The sequence below is a fragment of the Dipodomys spectabilis genome, unplaced genomic scaffold (genome assembly GCF_019054845.1).
Source record: "Dipodomys spectabilis isolate Male_0828 unplaced genomic scaffold, ASM1905484v1 ptg000023l, whole genome shotgun sequence".
Classification (NCBI taxonomy): Eukaryota; Metazoa; Chordata; class Mammalia; order Rodentia; family Heteromyidae; genus Dipodomys; species Dipodomys spectabilis.
Window position 1 is genome coordinate 5,263,380 of NW_024870700.1, and position 20,086 is coordinate 5,283,465.

At 51.6% G+C, this 20,086-nt stretch overlaps 1 protein-coding gene across 2 annotated transcripts in view; it reads right to left on the reverse strand.

The window, feature by feature from the left end:
* Nucleotides 1-20,086, reverse strand: part of Slc37a2 (solute carrier family 37 member 2) — a 40,127-nt gene that overhangs the window by 4,996 nt on the left and 15,045 nt on the right. The window contains exons 2-18 of one of the 2 annotated variants that reach the window (XM_042674849.1): nt 16,662-16,743; nt 16,143-16,236; nt 15,964-16,042; nt 14,514-14,649; nt 13,865-13,941; nt 13,022-13,188; nt 12,546-12,583; nt 12,152-12,304; nt 11,931-12,021; nt 10,460-10,522; nt 10,084-10,169; nt 9,583-9,631; nt 9,401-9,474; nt 9,084-9,162; nt 8,868-8,965; nt 8,638-8,702; nt 6,040-7,085 (exon numbers count right to left, since the gene is read on the reverse strand). In XM_042674849.1, the coding sequence (XP_042530783.1) occupies nt 7,070-7,085; nt 8,638-8,702; nt 8,868-8,965; nt 9,084-9,162; nt 9,401-9,474; nt 9,583-9,631; nt 10,084-10,169; nt 10,460-10,522; nt 11,931-12,021; nt 12,152-12,304; nt 12,546-12,583; nt 13,022-13,188; nt 13,865-13,941; nt 14,514-14,649; nt 15,964-16,042; nt 16,143-16,236; nt 16,662-16,743 (1,447 nt within the window). In that variant the 3' untranslated portion in view covers nt 6,040-7,069. Of the gene's footprint in view, nt 1-6,039; nt 7,086-8,637; nt 8,703-8,867; nt 8,966-9,023; nt 9,163-9,400; nt 9,475-9,582; nt 9,632-10,083; nt 10,170-10,459; nt 10,523-11,930; nt 12,022-12,151; nt 12,305-12,545; nt 12,584-13,021; nt 13,189-13,864; nt 13,942-14,513; nt 14,650-15,963; nt 16,043-16,142; nt 16,237-16,661; nt 16,744-20,086 lie in introns of those variants that run through there. The other variant, XM_042674850.1, reaches the window with a different exon arrangement.

Below are 20,086 nucleotides of genomic sequence, written 5' to 3' on the forward strand. Positions count from 1 at the left end.
TTTTTTTCAAGTTTGCTTGGTGATTAGAAAAAAGATATAGAATGTTGATTGTCTTTCGCCATGGATCTCTGGATTATTTTTCTTCCAAGATCTAATGACCTCTGTGTACCTCATTTAATTACCATAAAAATCCATTTTAGGTTTGATCCATTTTTGTTGGTGTTTTATTGCATTTTTGGTTTAGTTTTGTGACATTTTCACTGTATTGCTCAGGCCGGCCACAAAACCCTTCATTCTTCTGCCTTAGCCTCCTGAATGTTGGGATTACAGCCCTGTGTCACCAAGGTGAGCTTTTTCTTTCCACCTTTAGTAGCCCTTCTCCAAGCCCAGTAAGTCATGTACATTCAACAGGAAACTATAACTTGACCCCTGACTCACCTCCCAGACCAAGCAAGATTTGTCATTAGAGGGTGCTGCTCTGACCTCTGTTTTGGAGATGTCCTCCTGAGCACCTAAAGCTGTAAGCTAAGGAGTCTTGCTTTAAGTTAAGAACCATGAGAACAAATTGGGAAGATCGATTAAATTTGTTCTGTATGCCAGTAGCATGCTAATTCCCTTGAAGTTTGCTTAATTTTTATAATAGTCATTATCAGCCCGACTTTAAAGTAGAAACAAATGGAGACTTAAGGAGGTTCACTGACTTACCCGAGATTCACACAGCTGGCAAATCTAAGTGTCGCAGATGCCGGGGCCTGTCTCAAACTGGAAGAAAACCACTGAGTTCTGGAACTTGAAAACGTGAAGGGGGTCAGAGTCATTTCTTTCTGTCCTGGTAGGGAAGAACCCTCTCCTGCCACCTCAGGGGGATCTCAGGCCTAACTGACTATTTGAAAGTCATTGGTCTCTGGTGAGTGCCAGGAGAGGTTGTTCCCGCACTGAAACTGCCCCCTTCATTATCTTCCTCAGGAAAAGCTTTACAGATAAGGCTTCTTTAGAAAGGTTCAAAGGAAATAATTTCTTAAGTCTGGCCTAGAGTCCTAGGGTAAAAAAATAAAAAAGAAGAAGAAAAATTCCTTCCAAACAGATGGGAGGAAAGGGAGCATGCAGAGCCGCTGCTGGAAGTGGGTAGGCTGGTTACGCTCTCGAGTTTCTTTGCACACCACACTGAAGCTTCTAGGTGCCCATGAGCCTCTGTGCAGTGAACTTGAGCCAGCCCACATAGAGCATTGTCTCCTCACAACTGCCATTTGCACCCTTCTTCCCAGAGCCTGGCTGAGAAAGCTTCCTGACCGTCACCCCATCTTTTTTTTTCTTCCAAATGTCTCCAGCTACTGAGCCAGTGAATTTCAGAGGGTTCAGCGCGGGGCACAGCTGTGGCTGTTTGATAGGGCATTCCTTACTCTCAGGCTTTCTTGGAGATGGCTCAGAGGTTGGCCCTCTACTACCAGCAGAAATCATCTTAGTGTTCCATTTAGCTCTTCTCCAGTGAGTTTCTTAGGGTAGATGGTACCACTCTGTTCCTATCAGGAGACTTATTGTCCAGAGACTTTAGAAGTTGAGGAGGGACAGCAAAATCAGACTTTTATATGAAAAATTGGGCTATTTCATAACTTTTTTTTCTCGGTCACGGGGTTTGAACTCTGGGCCTGGCACTGTCTCTGAACTCTTCAGCTCAAGGACAGCGCTCTACCACTTGAGCCACAGCACCACTTCCAGTTTTCTAGTGGTTTATTGGAGATCAGAGTCTCACAGACTTTCCTGCCTGGGCTGGCTTTGAACCATGATCCTCAGATCTCAGCCTCCTGAGTAGCTGGGATTACAGGCGTGAACCACTGGCGCCCAGTTTATTTCATAACCTTCTATGTCTAGACAAACTAAATTATCAGGACCTCATCCTAACCCAGGGAAAATCATTTGTCTGATCCGGAGGTGGTGCTGTGTTTTAGAACTTTCTCAACAAGACACACTGGGCAATGGTGTATTTTTTTTTTCTTCCAGGACCCAGGTTTGAACTCAGTGCCTCCCTCTCCCTCAGCTTGCTTTCTTGACTAGTGCTGTACAAATTGAGCCATACCTCCAGTCTGATGTTTTTGTTGGTTAATTAAAGATAGACTCTTGCAGACTTTCTTGCTTGGGCTAGCTTCAAAGTGGGATCCTCCATCCAAGTGTCAGCCTCCCGTCTAGGATTACAGGAGTGAGCCACCTGTGCCCAGCTCACACACACTGGGTAATTTTTGTTGTTGTTGTTGTTGTTGGTTGTTGGGGCTTGACCTCTGGGGTTGAGAACTGTCCCAGCACTCTTCAGTTCAAGGCGAGTGCTCTACGCTTGAGCCACAGCACCACTTCTGGTTTTCTAGTGGTTTATTGGAGATAAGAGTCTCATGGACTTTCCTGCCCGGGCTGGCTTTGAACTGTGATCTTCAGATCTCAATTTTCTGAGTAAGTAGGATGACAGGTGTGAGCCACCAGTGCCCGGCACACTGGGTAATTTTTTAGATATGTATATAAGTTTTTTAAACTTCTCACATCAGTAAGGAGGCTGTAGTTCAAATGGTAGACTTGCCTAGCAAGCACAAGACCCTGAGTTCAAACCCTAGTGTCAGTCAATCAGTCAAGTAAAAAGAATTAAAACTAGCCTTTTTTATGCAGGTTTTTACATGTGCATACATGAACTAGAAGAATTGCACATAGCTGTTCATTCAACATTGATTGTGTGCCTGCTGTGGTGTGAGCCAGTTAAAACACTGGCTGAAAGGTCCATGTTGTCTTCCCAACTTCATCTTTGGATGAAGGTATACCAGTTGCCTTTAAATTTTTTTATTCTAATACTACCATTTCTCATTGTTCTTCAGGACACCTAGCCCTGCCTCCCAATGTATTCTGAACATCTCATTTCTTGTTTTAAAGATCATGTTGGCTTTCAGACCACTCCTGTTTTTCACAGTAGATATCAATGTATTTTAGCTATTTGTACCCTCTGATTCCCTAACTCGTATCCAAAAAGGTAAAAGTTCTAATTAACATGAGAAGAACTCTAATTAACATTCTAGGACAAATAACAAAAGATTTTGTTTAAACTCCTTGGCTTACAAGTATTTGGCTGTTGTTATGCAGAAACAAATTTCCAGATGTGGACTCAGAACTATAGAAACAAATCTGGAGAAGTACTGATTATCCTCAAGGGGGCAGAAAGACTCAGGCTTGGAAAGGAGCTTATGGTTCATAGAGTTCAACTTTTAATCTCTAGGTCCACCCACAAAACTTGGAAATAAATGCACTTCACATTGCTTAAATCACAATTTGTATTATATTTAATGAACGTGCCATTTTTTCAATGTTCATTTTTTTAATGTAAGTATTGACTCATGTTATCATACAGAGGCCTATGAAGTAGATTATCTTGATGTCCCCATTTCACAGACCGGAACAGGCACAGCCTGCCAAGGTGGTTGGCTTGAGATCACTCAGTAAGGGGCAGGTAGGGGTCAGGATTTGAAGTCAAGCAGTTTAGTTCAGTGTTTAAGCTCTTAACTCCTTTATATTTCACTGTGCTGTTCCATAAGGAAAAATGGGGATGGGGGAACCAGGTTGTTCACTTGGAGAATCAGCTGCTTTTTATTAATCACCCAGAATCTTAGGAATCGGGTTCAGGTCTTGGGCAAAGCAGTTAAAAGGTTCCTATGACAACTTTACTGATCAACCCTGGGGTTGGGGCAGGGCTCTGCTCTGGTGAGCTGAGGCTTTTCCCTGGCGTAGACATACTAGATGGTACAACCCCTAGCATATACAGTTTTCAATAAGCACGTAAAGGAAGCTGTACCTAGGCGCCACATGGATATCCCCTACTTGTTTTAAGGGATTGTGTATACTTTCCAGTGCTCCTCTATGTCTTTTAATTGATCAAGTACCACTTTTACATTGGGTATGTATATTTCCTATTGCTGCTGTAAGAGATTACCACAAATATAAAGTCATTTAGAACAATATAAACCTTACAGTTCTGGAGGTCAAAAAATGGGAAGGAGTATGAGGGGGCTGCAGTCATGGGTCATATGGTAGAACGCTTGCTTTTCTACCTTCTAGAAGTCACCCATATTCTCTGGTAGGTGGACTCTGACTCTTTCTGTATCTTCAAAGGTATTGGGATAACAACTAACGTCCAAACGCTACCCCTCCTGCCTCACTGATTTCGGGGTTTTTTTTTTTCCTTTTTTTGTCAGTAATAGGGCTTGAACTCAGGGCCTGGGCACCATCTCTGAGCTCTTTTTGCTGAAGGTCTACTACTTTGAGCCATAGCACCATTTCTGTTTTTCTGGTGGTTCATTGGAGATAAGAGTCTCACAGACTTTCCTGCCTAATCTGGCTTCAATCTGTAATCTTCAGATCTCAGCCTCATGAGTAGCTAGGATTACAAGTGTGAGCCACCAGTGCTGGCTAGCGCCTCACTGATTGCTAAGGAGCCTGTGGTTAGCTATCAGGCCCACCTGACAAGCCAGGATCGCCTCTCCATCTTGGGTTCTTTAATCATATCTCCAAAGCTGTATTTCATTGTACTGTAACCTTTTACTGTTTGGAGAATTAGGATGTGGACATCTTTGGGAAGGCATTGTTCCTGTTATGGAATGTATAGCCCATGTTCCAGCTATGAGGACTGCCTCCTCCTTCTACCCTTCATCCACCCTCTCCTTGCTCCCACAGCTTTGTAAAGAACAAGGTCTGCTGCTTTGTCCACCTCTCAGAGCTCCAGGCAGCAACTATCCCCATCCCTACCCTGAACCTCCATGAGTTGAGTTCCTTCCTCATAGTGCTAAGCTTTCTTTTCCTTTCCTTTTTTTTTCCCTTCCTCCTCCCACACTAGCCCAACCTCCCAATGGATCTCTAAAGAAGAAACGCAAAGAGTTATTGCTTTTTAATTACAAGTGCTATTGTAGCATCTATAAGGAAGAACATTTTAAGCTTAATTGAGACCAAATGTGAAGTTAAATTAAATGAATAACTAATTAACGTAATGCTCCTGCATTAGCCCCGTGTGAGTGCAGAGGCCCAGAGAGAAGGCAGGTACCAGGTCTCCAGTGAGCAGTCAGTGCCCAGAGCTGTACAGGGTCTGGAACCTGGCACTGGAAGGCTCTGCAGAGGGGCAGATCACCCTTCAGGCCTTTGGCGTTTTCTCAAATCTCCCGATAGCCCAAACCAGGCTCTGAACTCCTGCACATCTTTTGCATGTAAAGCCACACTTACCTACTGATAATCGAACACATGATAGTCCCTAATGCTCCTGACTTGGGAGTGCTTGAGTGGTTGTGTTAACTTTCTGCCTCACCCTGCTTCTGTGAGTTCTTCCTTCATCATCGGTTCACATTGCTTCTTCCTTTTCCCTTTGTGGCTAAAGAAGTCTCTTATCTCCATGGATTTTTTTCTTGTATAGTTTTTCTTGTATTTTTATATTCCCTATATCATATCACTCAAGGAGACAAGGACAGGGAGTATGTTTAATACTTATTTTTGTCCTCTCACTCCAATTCTGAGGCAGGAAATGTGCCGTGTTCAACTTGAAGAAACTGGCGTAAGGTTCTCGAGAATGAAACTGGGAATGAAGGCAAGGCTCTCTATCCATTTGCAGCAGCAGCAGGGAAGACAGTGAGTATGGGAACTTAGATTCCAGTCTCCCTTTCTAGAAGCAGGACCACACTGCAGGCCCACATGGTAGTGTACCACGGGCTTGTGTTGCCACCTAGTGGCTAAGAGAAGCAATGCTGCTTCCCCTTAAGTAATGATGTCACATAAATCTATCTGGTCTTAAGTGAGATTGGTGAATGCTGAGCATCGTACTGTGTAACATAGCTCCTGCTCCTAAGGCCTCTGAAGACACAGAGGTCGCTGACAGACTGCTGCTTGCAGAGCCGTGGGGCGTCGTCCTTAGCTGTTCCACTGCAGTAAATGCAGTGGTGACATTTTGGATGTAGGTTGTACTCCCCATGTCACCGATGCCATGATCATGGCCTTTGGGATGCCACATGTCACAGGCCCCAGCACACCAACCGTGCGACCTGGGCTTCCATACCCCATACCAGGCCCTACCAAAGATGAGCACAGGCACAATTGGCAAGTAAAATCTGTATTGGTGCTGATGGGCAGCTCTGGAGGTCAGGCAGAAATGCCAGGAGTCTGGTGTGTCATAACGGGACTTGGGGTAGAGGAGTACACACCACCAGAACCCTACGTGCGGGGCAGGCTGCAGAGGGCTCTGAGCAACTGCATCTTAGCAGCTACTCCAGAGAACCAGGAAGCACTCTGATTGCTGCTGGTCTCATCACCTTGGCACCTGTGCTCAGGGTGTAAGTCCTTCTGTATTCTGTCCATTGTCCATTCCTACAGTAGAGCTGGCATGCAGTAGGAACCCTGTCATCGTTGGTACACATACACTGGTGTTTTCGGCCACCCTCCTCCACCCCCAGTCCAGTCCGTCCAGCACTGACTTGGTGTCATGGCCCACTGAAACAGGTGGCTAAGGACCAGGGTGGGGCAAGGAGGACTCCAGTCAGGGAGCACTCACACGAGCCCAAGAGAGTGCACCTTACATTCTGTGCCCGATGCAGCTTCTTTGCCCCACCCTTGTCTTGGCCTAAAAGAGCAGCAATCCTGTTTCAAAGTGGCTAAGGGAGTTTTAGTAATGAGCAAATGGGAAGGTAGAGGAGTGTCCAACTTGGGAAACACACAGAGAAAACTGAGGCCAGGTACCTTAGAAACAAGTAAAATATCCCCTGGTAGTATAACTGATTGCAGAAGTGAAAAACTCAACAAGGGAAAGAAAGATGTACCCTTGCCAAGCCTCGATCCTTCTTAGAGTCTGAACAAGCAGGAATGTGAGTTTCTGCCCTCATCCCCATCCCTTCTGCTGGCAGCTCCCAGACTGCAGGCCCTCAGTCTTGCAGTTCTTCATGCCTGGTCTTTTCCCATGGAGAATCTTCTGTACCCTGAACAGCTCAGTGAGTTGGGCTGGGCTGGGCTGGTTGGTGTTGGATCAGGAGGCTTTGTCTCAGCTGTCAGTGGAAGTTTCCATTGCCTTGCCCTTGGAAAGCACTTTGGGGACCCAGTGGGGACCCTCCATGCTTCTCTTCCAATCAAGTCCTCATATTTCTTTATACCTACATGAAAAGGAGAGAGCAAATGTTAGACAACAAGCTCCTGTCTTTCAGCTCTCTATAATTAGGGCTTCCTTTACCTCCTGGACAGGGACCAGCAAGGCAGATTAGCATGAAGAACTCCGTGTTTCCGCCGTGTTTCACAGCTTTACAAAGCAGCATCCATGTCCCATCTCACCTTAGCTTCCGAGGGTGCTGTGACACAGCCCATCTATGCGTGAGCATGAGCCTCTAGGGTGTGCCCAGGTCTTAGGACTGAGTGAGCAGAGAGGCCAGGATTGTCCAGGGATCCCATTCCCAGTGCCCAGCCCAGTGACAGCTCTACTCTACTAAGTCTGTTCACACCTTCCACAGGCTTTTCACGCAGGACCGGCTTGGGATGGCAGCAGTGCCCGGAAAAGCAACAGTCCCACAGGTGCCCCACAGCCTCTCTACATGAGTGCCTGCCTCTCAGGGTGACCAAAAGAAAGGTGCGCTCACTAAGTACTTGTTCTTTTCCCTGTATTTTCTTCCTCTGTCAGTCTCCTCTCAGGCCTGGCTGGGAGAATCCAGACGGAAGTAGCTAAATCCTGCCATCAACCCCTCACCCCCAACTCCATAGTAGGGTAAGGCAGGTGAGATACTGCAAATGCTTTTTTTTCCCCTCTTTGTGACACTTTTCCTAAAATGGATGTGTTTCTGTGAACCCAGAAGGTTCTTCCTCACATTTGCCATCCGGCTCAGGTCCAGGCTCCAGCCAGCTCCTCATTAACAGTAGGCTCCTGCTCAGGAGGAGAGCTGGGAAAGGGTCCAGGGAGTTGCCCAGCCCTGGCCCCAGCAGACAGCCTCAGCTCCTAAACCTCTTACCACCTCCATAGCCACCACCGCCAAACACCAGGCAGACAGCACACCAGGCTAGCCACCTTGATTCAGATTTTTTCAGAAGCTCTAATTGCTGGCTGATTCCCCCCACCCCCACCCCCTGCCCGCCGCCCAACACTAAAGGGCAGAGGAGCCAGAAGGCCTTGGTTTCTGACCTTCAGGAGGCATTTGCAGCTCAGCCTGAGTTCAGAGGGAAAATGGTTCCCTTGGTCTGTCTCCTCTGCCCTACAGGCATGGCCAAAGCCATTCTGCTGTCCCTCAGGAAAGAGGCTGCCACCTCCAACCCCTTGGGAAGCACTTCCCAAGCACTATGCTCTGCCCAAGTCGAGTCTCCAAGACCTGGCTCCCAAGAAAACAGAGAAAGTTGGAAAACAAAATCACACCATGGAGGAGAAGATTTGCATGCAGCCCACAGACTTCACGACAATACTCACAAAGGTCATGGGACTTGAGGAAAATACTATCACGGGTGGGTTAGGGCCAGACTAGAGCTATGGAGACACATGAGGACAACAGAGGAAGGTTAGCAGGGCTGGGGCGGGGAGGGTGGAGGTCCGCAGCTCACATTAGGAGAGAGGGTTGCTTCCACAGCCCCGCGGGTCAGGGCTGGACCAGCCTTAGACTGGAGCATTGGATGGCTTCCTAAACGAAGTGAGTTGGGGAGAGGTGGGACCTGCAGAGCTGGTGGACTCACCCTCTGCTTCTGCCCAGGGCCGCCTTCCAGGCCACGATCTCTTTATACACCAGCCGGCAGAGGAGCTGCAGGGAGCCCAATGCACAGAGAAAAGGGTCAACCCTGGGTGGCAGTCATTCCGAGCAAAGAGCAGCTGTTCCAAAAACCCTGATGCTTTGAAACATTTGGTTCCAGCTTGCAGAGACAGAGCCCCCCCGCAGTACCTACATGGATACCCCAAGAACTCTTACCAAGCAAGCCAGGATGTCAGCAGAGATGAGCATATAGAAAACGTTGTTCCAGCCCGTGGGAGAAATGAGCCCAGCCAGCAGAGGCCCCAGCGCCGCGCCTGTAGAAAACGCAACGTCATCAGAGGGGAACCCGTTCACCTGAGATTGGGCACCCACAGGCCTGCCCAAGACCAGGCTCGGCTCCAGATGGCAACAGCCAAGATGAGAACCACAGACCTATGGAGCCGGTGCCGTCGATGATGGCTGTGACGGTGGAGAGGGCTTTGGCGTTGCCCTTGAGGCTCTTGTGAGTACCCTGTGGGGGAGAGCAGAGTGCGCACCTGAGCTGAGCAGCACCAGGACTGGGGGAGGGCAGCCTCATGCATGGAGAGTGGCACGAGGGGTCAGGGAGAGGGAGAGGGTCCTCAACGGTTTTGAGGGTCTTATCCCTAAAGGACAGGAGAGGAGAAAGGGATCCAGCGAAATGAAGCTGGAGACAAAGGTCCTGACTATGCCCCCAGAGTGTCCCAGACACCCTGGGGTGGCCAACTTACCAAGTCGGCGGAAACAGCTGTAGTGATGAGTGCATATGGACCGTTGACCAGGATCCCACAGATAATGAGCATCACTGGGCAAAGGCAGAGACAGCACCATTAGAGAGGAAAGGCCCCTCCCAGCCCAGGCCACGCCCCCTCATCTCCCACAGCCGCCTCTCAGCACCTGTACCCATCCTCACCTATGGAGCTAGTAATCCCATTCTGGCCTATGTAATTGTACAGGAACATCTGTGAGAGGAGGAAGGAGAGATGAAGTCGTGGCCCACTTTCCAAACCTGGCTGGTCTGGAGGCCCCATGTCTGAAACTGTCTCCGCCAGATCTGGAAGCTCACAAGTCACTTCATTCCTCCAGCCTCACAGACCCAGCCTTCAGGTATTTAAGTGTACCGCAGATGGAAGTCCAAACTGTGGTCATCTGTTATTTCCCTATCCCCAAGAAATCTCTCCTATCTAACCTCAGTTTCTTTCCCTTTTTGTGCTCTTCCTCTTCTCCTCCAAGGCCAAATAAGCTTAATCCCTTTCCCAGGTTTCTTAGGCCTAACCTTCTGCTGACTTTCACTACTCAACCGAGGTGCACACAGGGGTGTGTGTGCACATGTACAGAGACAGCAGCATGCACAACACAGAGACGGGCACACAGCGCTCAGAGCACACACACTTTGCACTGAGTTCATACGTACCATGGGGGCGGCCAGGATCAGCATGATGCAGCAAGTGGTGGCCCTGCCGTTGGTGTAGTCAGAAATGAGCCCCGCCATGATGCCGCCTGGAACACGTACGTATCACACACTTCGCGGACAGACTCGCCCCTCCATCCCCTTGCCTGCTGCCCAGTATAGGCCTGGCCCAGGGAAGACCTTCCCCTTTTTAGCCTCTCCTGCAACCCTCACTACAGGGAACCCAACAAGAGGGCCATCTTTCTTAGGCCCAACCAAGCAGGTGCAGAAGTGAGAGTACACCAGGAGCTCTTTCTCAGGGGCCACTGCTGAGGTTATAACCTGCTGAACAGTTTCCTTCTTTCTACAGAAGGAAGAGAAGCAGCCCACCAGGCCTTACCTATGATGCCACCAACGTCAAACAGCGTGGAAAGGTCTCCAGCCTCTTTGGCACTGAAGTGAGCTGTGGAAAAACACAGACACTCAGTGAACATCCAGAAGAAGCCCTTCAGGGCATCGGTCCCAGCACGGCCTCCTCAGAGGGTCGACTTGAAGGCCTGTAGCACAGGGATTGGTCCAGGCCACATGGTGAGTCTGCGTCAGTTTGTGATGTACCGCCCACTGCCTGTGTAGAGTGGTCTTGACCTTCAGAAAGCCTTCCTGCCCTCCAGGGGCCATCTTGCCCCTGGAGGGCAGTCACTTCCACTGAGCCTCCGCCTTTCCAGCCACTTTCCCTGCTCCGCTCTTGACCTGCTAGCCCGCCTGGCTGCCTTTGGTCTCTGCTGATGCAGAGCCAGGAGGAAACCAGCAGGAAGTTGGAAACTCTGGGTCAGACTCTAGTGCTGAGTTTAGAAAAGGGAACATCTATAAGTCTAACTGTGTAGCTTCATCTGCAAGGTTGACTCATACTCTGAATTCAGCCACAAGACAAAGGGTCACAGTGTCTACAGCACTCAATCACACAGGGCCTGTCACATACACCCCCAGACACGCTGCAGCTACAGGTCGGGTTGTGACTAATCCCCACTCCTTTCCAGAGCAAGCACGTGTGAGGCAGGGCTAGGAGGGAGTGGGTGAGAGGTGGGGCTCTGAGGCTACTGGGGTTGGGAAGGCTGAGCAGGCTGCTCCGTAGTAGACTCGCCCTCCCTGTGGAAAAGCAGAGACCCAGGGCCAATGGACCTCAGCCTTTATCAACCACAAAAATGATCTCGTTGCTGGGCGCTGGTGGCTCATGCCTGTAATCCTAGCTACTCAAGAGGCTGAGATCTAAGGATCATGGTTCAAAGCCAGCCCGGGCAGGAAAGTCTGTGAGATTCTTATCTACAATTAACCACCAGAAACTGGAAGTGGCGCTGTGGTTCAAGTGGTAGAGCCCTCACCTTGAGCTGAAGAGCTAAGGGACAGCACTCAGGTCCAGAGTTCAAGCACCATGACAAAAAAAAAAGTGATCTTGTATATTGTTCCAGCTCCCCCAACCAGTGGTCACCACGAGGCTCCACATAGGCCAAGTACTACATAGCACAGGGGCGCTCCAGGCCCTTCCTCAGCCTGGAACTGAGTTCTCAAGGCAGATCCTTTTGTAACACCTTTACCTACCTCTGAACCAAACAATATGCATTCAGGCTAGAGAAAGAGCTGGAGGCCAGCTGACCAGAGCTTTAGGTTCCTAATGCCCGACTCAGCCCCAAGGAAGGCAAGGGGCAATGCATGGGACTCAGTTTCCCACTTAACACAAGTAACTAAATAAATCCACTGAGTAGCTCCACAGAATCCCTGTGGTGTCCAGGAATCACAGTCAGTACCAGCATGGTGTCCTCCCCCTCCAGCAGCGGCCTTGGCCTCCTCAGAGCTGCTTATTCCCATGTACTCACCCACATTGAAGATGTACAGGGGCAGCCAATAGAGGAAGGTATAGCTGACCAGCTTGGCAAAGAGTAGACACAGTGAGAACTCGATCACACCCTGGGGAGTGCGGCAGACAGACCATGGAAAGAGTGCAAACAGGATGTCGTGCACAGTACTCCCATCTCCTGACACCCAGTGGACAAATCTAGAGGGCCCTACCCATCCCTCTAATCTACGGGGTTCTCACCGGAATCTTAAGGGCTCCCAGGAAGCTGATGGCAGCAGGCTCAGGGCCTGGCTCCTTGGAATAGCTGGCTGATGTCTCTGTGCTGCTGTCTCTGTGACCATAGGGACTGTTCCCAGCATCCTCAGCATTGTCCTGGTCCTTGTCTTGTTCGCTCTAAGCAGAGGAGAGGAGCCTTCGCTGTGAGCACAACCATGCACCACCTCCCCCAGCCGGAGGATGGACGGCAAAAGCGAGACATACGCGCACATCTTCCTCGCACTCAACTGACCTTCCAGGCCCATTGGGTTATGGGTGAGCCAACCCAAGGAATACAGCTCTCCCCACCCTCCTCTCCCCGCAAGTCTATTCCCTATGATGGAGAGGGCAGGCAGGAACAGATACATGGGACACTTACATGGTGCTGCGGAGGGGTGCAGTCCACATCTTCTGGGTCTGTGGGGGATAAAACCCATCTGAGAACCTCATCGAGCCAGGCTTTTACTTTACACTGGGCCTAAGCTGGTGCAGGAAGCCAGCCTGACACCTGCCAGCACCAGGGAGCGAGGCCTGACCCCTAGCATCCATCTGGTGTGAGGCTAGGGTAGAACCTGGTTTTGCCAACAGACAGGTCTCAGAGAATGGGAAAGACAGCGGTGCTCTGCTCGGCCCTCCAGCCCCGCCAGCCCCGCTCACAGATCTCAGATCACCTGCTTTGGACCAAGTACTTTACATTTTCCCCTTAAACCTTCTGAAATCCTGGAGTGTAGATACTACTGTTGCGGCTCAGAGTTGCACAACTGGTCTTTCAACCCCATGAATGTCCAGCTGTCTCCTCAAACCAGACCAGTGGGGCTCCCTGGTGTGGGTGTGGGGAGGGTGGGATGTGCTCACATTCGATGAGGAAGAGGAAGGTGGTGAAACCCATGATGGCCGTGATGATGCCCGGCACGATGAAGGACAGACCCCACTGGTGGTTCACCCAGACGCCAGCGATCAGCGAGCCCAGGATGTTGCCCACAGACGTGTGTGAGTTCCAGATGCCCATGATGAACCCGCGCCTGCAGGAGAGGGAGGGAAACAGGTAGCAAAGGCAACTGCAGCCTCCAAAGCCGAGCCCTGGGCCTCTGGGTGGTGCGGAAGACTGAGACCCAGGCCTTGGCTGGTGTTAAGCAGGAGACAGCCTGGCCTGGGGCACCCCACCGATCCCCACAGAGGGTGCAGAGCCCCACTCCTGTTTTACTATGTGATCTCAACTGTGGGGATGATTCACTCCCACCGCCCCCCTCCCTCCCCGCCAACATCTGGGAGCATCTGGAGGTTTTGTCACTGGTGTCAAGTGATAAGATGCCAGATATATACATACCCTATGGGGAGTGAGACGCCCCCTACACAAGAATTTAATAGCGCCCCAGAGGTCAATGCCAGGCACGAGAAATCTGCCTCACAGGCAACTTTTGTTCCCCCCACGAAACCAGTTCAAGAAGAGTTACAGAGGCCTCTCTGTCTTCATCTATATTATGCGAAGCATAAGTAAGGCTGCCAATTCTATGAGCTGCCCTTCTCCAGGAGAAAACCAGTCATGCTCCTTAACCACGGAAATATTTTCATCTCCGCACGTGAAAATAACAGTAAGGCAATTCTCATCTTTTCCCTTGAACATGCACCAGAGGGCGGCGGGGGACCGGCAGCCCTCCCTCCCCACCTCTCCCTCCCGGCTCCTCCCTCAGTACTCACTTCCCCTTCCCGAACCAGTTCCCAACACAGGTCACCACGGAGGGCCAGCCCGTGGTCTGCACAAGTCCGTTGCAGATCTGCGGAGAGCAAGCGGGGGAGGGGAGGGGGAGAGCAAGCCCGGGAGGAGGGGGTTCAGTGTCAAAGCCGAGGGGCCCTCTGCACCCCACACTGCAAACCTTGCCCGTCCCTCTCATGCACTTTCGTGCACACGCCAGTGTCATGAGCTGGCTTCTCTCCTAGTTCAAGATCATTTGAGCCAAAACCAAGCCTCTCACACAACTGAAGTAATCTATTTTTGGGGGGGAGGAGGGGTCCGGTCGTGGGGCCTGAACTCTGGGCCTGGGCGCTGTCCCTCAGCTCTTCAGCTCAAGGCTAGCGCTCTACCACTTGAGCCACAGCACCACTTCCGGCTTTTTTCTTTTTGCTTATGTGGTGCTGAGGAATCGAACCCAGGGCCTCAGGCATGCAAGGCAAGCGCTCTACCACTGAGCCACCTTCCCAGCCCTGAAGTAATCTTGTTGAAATGCTCAAGGCAGGAGTGAGCGGAGGACACGTGGCTCTGGACCTGGGAGTCCACTAGGAGCCTACGGGTGCCCAGGAAGGACCCGTGGCCTCAGGGTCCTCTCTGCCTCAATAATGGAGTTCATACCTGGATAAGCACAAAGTACCAGAGCATGTGGATGTTCCAGAAATATCCCAGGCCGAAGAGGGAGGTGAAGAGGCCACTCAGCAGCATTCCACTTGAAAGGTAGTAACGGAGGGGGAGCCGCTCCCCAAAAATCCCACTGGAGAAGAGTTGGGTTTGCACTTAAATCTGTAATGTGCACTCGGCCGCTGGTCTCCGTGCCCTGTGCAGCTCGGCCCACTCAGCTGCTGCTCCCGTGGGGATCGCCTCAGCCCCCCTTCCCATGCAGTGCTCTGTGGACAGTGCTGCCCGTGATGGTTCTCTTGCCCATCTTCCCCCCTTGACTGAGCATGCCCAGAGCCGCCATCTTGTGCTTCATTTTTATGATGTTAACTGCCAAAGGTATATGCCACACAGTCTCTACCTGCCCCCCACCCCCACATTCACCCAACCTCAAGGACATCTTTATCTGGATGGCCACCAAGCATCTGAAATTGAATAAAGCAATTCTAATTCCTCCTACCATCCTGGCCCCTCCTCCACTGCTGACCTGAGAAGAGAACCTCCCTCCACCTGAACACTGAAGCGAGGCTCAGGAGCATCCTCAGGCGCTGCCTCTCCCCACCCCCCATTCAGCCCCCAAAGCCCACCCAGCCTGCCCCTTGCATCCTTGTCCAGCGTGCCAATCCCATGCATCTGTTATCACCATGGGAACTTCCACTCTCCTCCCTCCCTCCAGCTCAGCAGCTCAGGCTGCTGGCAGATAGGTCCTTTGGCGTGACCCAGCCTGGCCCTCCTTCACGTGTGCAGTACTGCCTCAGATGATGTTTCTGACCTGTAAATCTGGGTAAAATCCTCCAGGCCGCCCCCCCCCCCCCCGAATGAAGCATAGGACCTGTGCAGCCAGCCTCATCCTCTGGCAGATCCCCCTCCATCCCTGTGAACAATGGGAAATCCTACCCCCCAGCCCATGCTGTCCCTCACTTGCCGTGCTTGGCTTGATCAGTACCTGGATCCCCTTCTCCACGTTCCAAGGAGCCGTCCTCAGCCCTCTGCTCTCCCCGCAGCTTGCACTGAACAAGCACCTCAGAGCTCCTGCACCCTTCTATAATGGTCACCCACTAGTCTGAGGGCCCTATGAAGTCCACACCTCGCCTTTTCTGTCTGTGCTTCCTGGCAATGAACTCACTGAGCTAGTCTACATGTGGAAGGTCCTCCTGGGCATTTCCGTGGCCACTGGTGCTACTCTGAGTGGACAGACTCCAGGGGAGCATGGAATACACCCTTCTGGAAGGAGGGCTGCTATCAGTGCATGGCCACGGGGTGAATGAGCGGCCTTGGCGCCCGTGGTGCCGCCGGCCCTGGGCTGATGGGCTGGGCGGAATCTTGGCCTCGTTCCCACAGCTCGGTCAGGAGCAGCAGTGGCTCTGAGCCATCTCCCCGTGGAGGGGCCGGCACGCTGCATTCTCCTTACCTGATAAACATGCCAATGGCATAGGCCACGAGGAACGCGTTGTCCACCGCCCCCAGCAGCTCCTTGTAGTCATCTTTGTCTAAAAGCAGGCAGGAGAGACAAAATTGGTTTCTTGACTGCGCCTGTGGAAGCCCTTTCAGGCTCTCGGGTGGGGTGGAGAAGGGCAGACTCATTCTTACCAAATGGACTCCAGCTGCACCATGTGGTGTCATTCAAACTATGGGTGTCGTTGACCGGGTTGATGAGCTCCGAGCAATTCTGGTGCAGCCGGCTCTGGCAGACGATGGCAAGCTCAGGTCAGGCGTAACCCTCCCCAACCACCAGCATGCCTGCCTCCCCACTGAGTCCACGCTCCCTGCTGCTGCCACCTGCTCCAGCAGGGTCCGGGCCCCAGGGGAAGGTGGTCACATGAACACAAAGCCCAGGCCTCCAGCACTCTTACCCCATCCACTGACTGGGCCTACTGGGCCTAGCCTACTGACTGGGCTAGGTGAGGAAACTCAAAAGGAAGGAGCACCCAAGGAAACATTGCTGGGAGGAAAAGAGCTACCGACGGTGGGTGTGGCCAGGAGGTAACCATGGTAACCCAGTGCCCAGGGTAGCAGGATGCCATCCTCATCCCGTGCACTGATTGGATGGAGGGTGATAGCCTGAGATCCAGACCGGTCCATGCACATAGTGCTGTCTGAGAGCCTCACCTTGACGATGCTGATGGGCTTCCTGGACATGTGGTAGCAGGTGTATATGAGAAAGGTGAGCACCAGGGTGAAGCCTCGGAACCTGCGGGAGAACAGCATCCGGGTCAGCAGAAGTCCAGCCCAGGCGTCTCAGCTGTGCCATCTCGGGCAGCCCAGGGCCTTGCCCCCACCGCTCTTTCCCTTCAGCCAGGGGGAGACTCCGAACCAAGGGCCTCTGAGGTTCCTGAACAGCCTACTGCTTGCTGGCTGGGTGTGACAGTCTCGTAGGACCTGCCTGCTAACCGGTACCTCCCATTCCTCTCCTCCTGAGTTCTCCACAGGGCAAGGGGCCTGTCTGTCTGGAGGTGTGTCTTAGAGGTGGGTGGCCACAGGGAGTTGAGGTCATTTTCTAAGTATCAGAAATGATTGGCGACTATCATCCTACCAACATAGAGGCTGAGATCTGAGGATCTTGGCTGGAAGTCAGCTCAGGCAGGAAAATCTATGGGACTCATCTCCAATGAACCACCAACAAGCTTGAAGTGGAGCTGTGGCTCAAGTGGTAGAGTGCTAGCCATGAGAAAATAACAACAAAACCCTAAAGGATAGCATCCAGGCCCTGAGTTCAAGCCCCATTACTGGTTTTACAGAAGGAGGAGGAGAATCTGTCTTCAAAGTGAAGCTAAAAGGCCACTTAGGCTTAGAACACAGCAGACGGAGCTCAGCCACATTTGGAGATGATCAGCTGGGGATGGAACTCAAGATGACTGCCCCATAGCTCACAGACAGAAAGATCATTCTTTCTGGTGGCTCACACATCCTGTCCTGACCCCATGCACTTGTCAGATGGAAAGAACAGCCAGGCAGCCCTCAGAGTTTCCAGGGTCTGGGGAAGGAGCTCCATGGCCTCCTTGACTCACCATCTGCTTCCCCAAGGAAGTTCAAGGAAAATAGACCTCAGAATGGGGGCTGGGGCGCAGCTCAGTGGTCAAGCAAGTGTTCAGTCTTCCATCCCCAGCACCACCAAAAAGAAAAAGAGGCCAGAGAGACAGGGCCAGACTTCAGAGGAAACACAGTGTCTGGGCTCTTCAGAGATCTCATGGGGAAGTGGAGGAGAAAGCTAGGAGCTTCCTGGCGCCCTTTCCTTCCCTCAGCCCCCTGAACCTGAGGGTGACACTCCATGCTCATTCTGTAACTTGTGGGAATCTGCCTCTGAACCCCTAAGTAACTTTCCTCTAATATGTCAGGCTACCCCTTGTGAAATAAATGGTATTGCAGCAAAGGCTTGAATTTGGGTTGGGCTCTTCCTCACCTCAGCTCTTCAAATGACCTTTCTACATGCATCTCAGCCTCTGTACTGTTCCCCTCAGTTAATCTTATTAAGCAAAGGAAGCTGAATGTGCTCCTTTCTTCATTGCTTACATTTCCCCCCTATGTTTTTCACTTCAGCAAGAATGAAGTTCCAAGTCAGGTGTGGTGGTGCCTGCCTGTAATTCCAGCCCTTGGGAGGCTGAGGCAGGAGGACCACTAGTTGAGACCAGCCTAGGCTACATATTAAGACTGTCTACAGGAGAGAGAGGAGAGGGAGAAGGAGAGAGAAAAGAAGGGAGGGGGAAGGGAGAGAAACAGGAGGGGAAGGAGAGGGGAAGGGAGAAAGATTCCACTCACATAGACCCAGCTACTGACTACTAGTTCCCAAAGGCTCTTGGCTGGATCACAGGTCTTCTAAGAACTTGAGTTCTACCAGGAAGCTGGGGCTACCCAAAGAGCCCTCACAGTGATTGGTACCAGCAAACCTGATGACAGGAAAGTTTTCGTGCTTCTAAATGGTTGCCAAATTGCTCTGGACTCTTGAGTCCAGGGATATATGAGACTCAGAGAACTGTAAATGATGCCCAATAGGGCTTTTTGTTGTTGTGGGTTTGGGTTTTTTTATTTCGTTTTGGTTTTGGTAAGTCATAGGGCTTGAACTCCGGGCCTGGGCACTGTCCCTGAGCTCTTTTGCTCAAGGCAAGCATTCTACCACTAGCGGGTTTCTGGTGGGTAACTGGAGATGATAGTCTCACAGACTTTCCTGCCCAGGCTGGCTTTGAACTGCCATCTTCACACCTCAGCCTCCTGGGTAGCTAGGATTACAGGCGTGAGCCACTGGCACCCAGTCGGCTTTTTGCAATAAATGCAAGAACACTGCAGTCCCCCAGAGAACATCGCCCAGAGCACTGCCGAGAAAGCCGTGAGGGACGCCATTTAGTTGTTTCTGCCTTGGATTTCCTTACTAGCTGTTCCCAGATGGAAGTACCCTGTCCATGGCTCAGGTCATGCATGGCACAGTGTCACTCCTAGCCCCGCCCCTAGGTCCTGGGTGGTGCCACCTGTGAGAGCCCCCAGACCTTGGCTAAGCCTACCTTGGCTGGCCACGTGGCGGTGCCAGGCCCTGGCCAGGCTGTGTGGCCACTGACCATAGTGCCAAATCAGATCGTCTCTGAACCAAGACTCCTGACAGGCCAGGCAGGGAGGCCCTGGCCAGCTCTGGAGCCTGGGCTGGACTAGGAAGCCAAGCTGCACCCGAGCAGACATGCTGAGCGCTTTCAGAAGCGGGACAGAGCCAGAGTGCCCAGCCGGACAACTCAGCCGCTGGTAGCCCTTTACCGCCCATCCCCACCACCACACAGCAGCAAGGGGGGCCTCGCTCACCCCTTCCCTTCTCCCTGCCTTTCCTTGCTTCTCCTTCTCCCAGACTTTTCCTTCTCCCTTTCATCTGGAATTTTATCCCGCCCAACCCTGCGTAGCCATTATGTGCCACAAGACAACGCCTTATGCCCATCTCTCACATCCGATTCACTTGGTAAAAACAAGGCTGCGCTTCCCTCTGCCTGTGTGCCTGCCGGGTACCCAGCACACGCTAGGGATCAAGAGACAGCAAAGGAAATCGTACGAGGGATCTCGGAGTCAGGCATGGTAGTGTATGCCTGTAATCCATTCAGGACACTGAGACAGGAGGATCGAAAGCTCTAGTTAGTTACAAACAAAAACAGAGGATGTCTGCCTAACTGGAGTGCACAGGTCAGTGGGAAAAAAGACATACAGAACGAGTGTGACCGTGCTGTGAGAGGCCATGCGTGACACGAAGGCAGGAGGGACACGGGGGCCAGTGGGATTGGAACTCAGTCAGGAGAGGATTCCCAGAGGTGTGACTTCAAAAATAAACAGGAGGTGGCCAGGCTGGGCAGGGCTGAGCAGGAAGCAGTATATGGAAAGGCACAGAGGCGTGAAATAACACTACCTGTTTGGGAACATTGTATGGGTCAGGATATCTGGAAGCTGGGGCTGCCAAGCACAGGAGGAGACATGGCTGGGAGCAGGCCGCTGGCATCTCTTGAGGATGATGGGAATCCTCAGAGGGCCTGGGCTTTCCTACGTCAGGGTGTTGCGTCACGTGGGAGAAT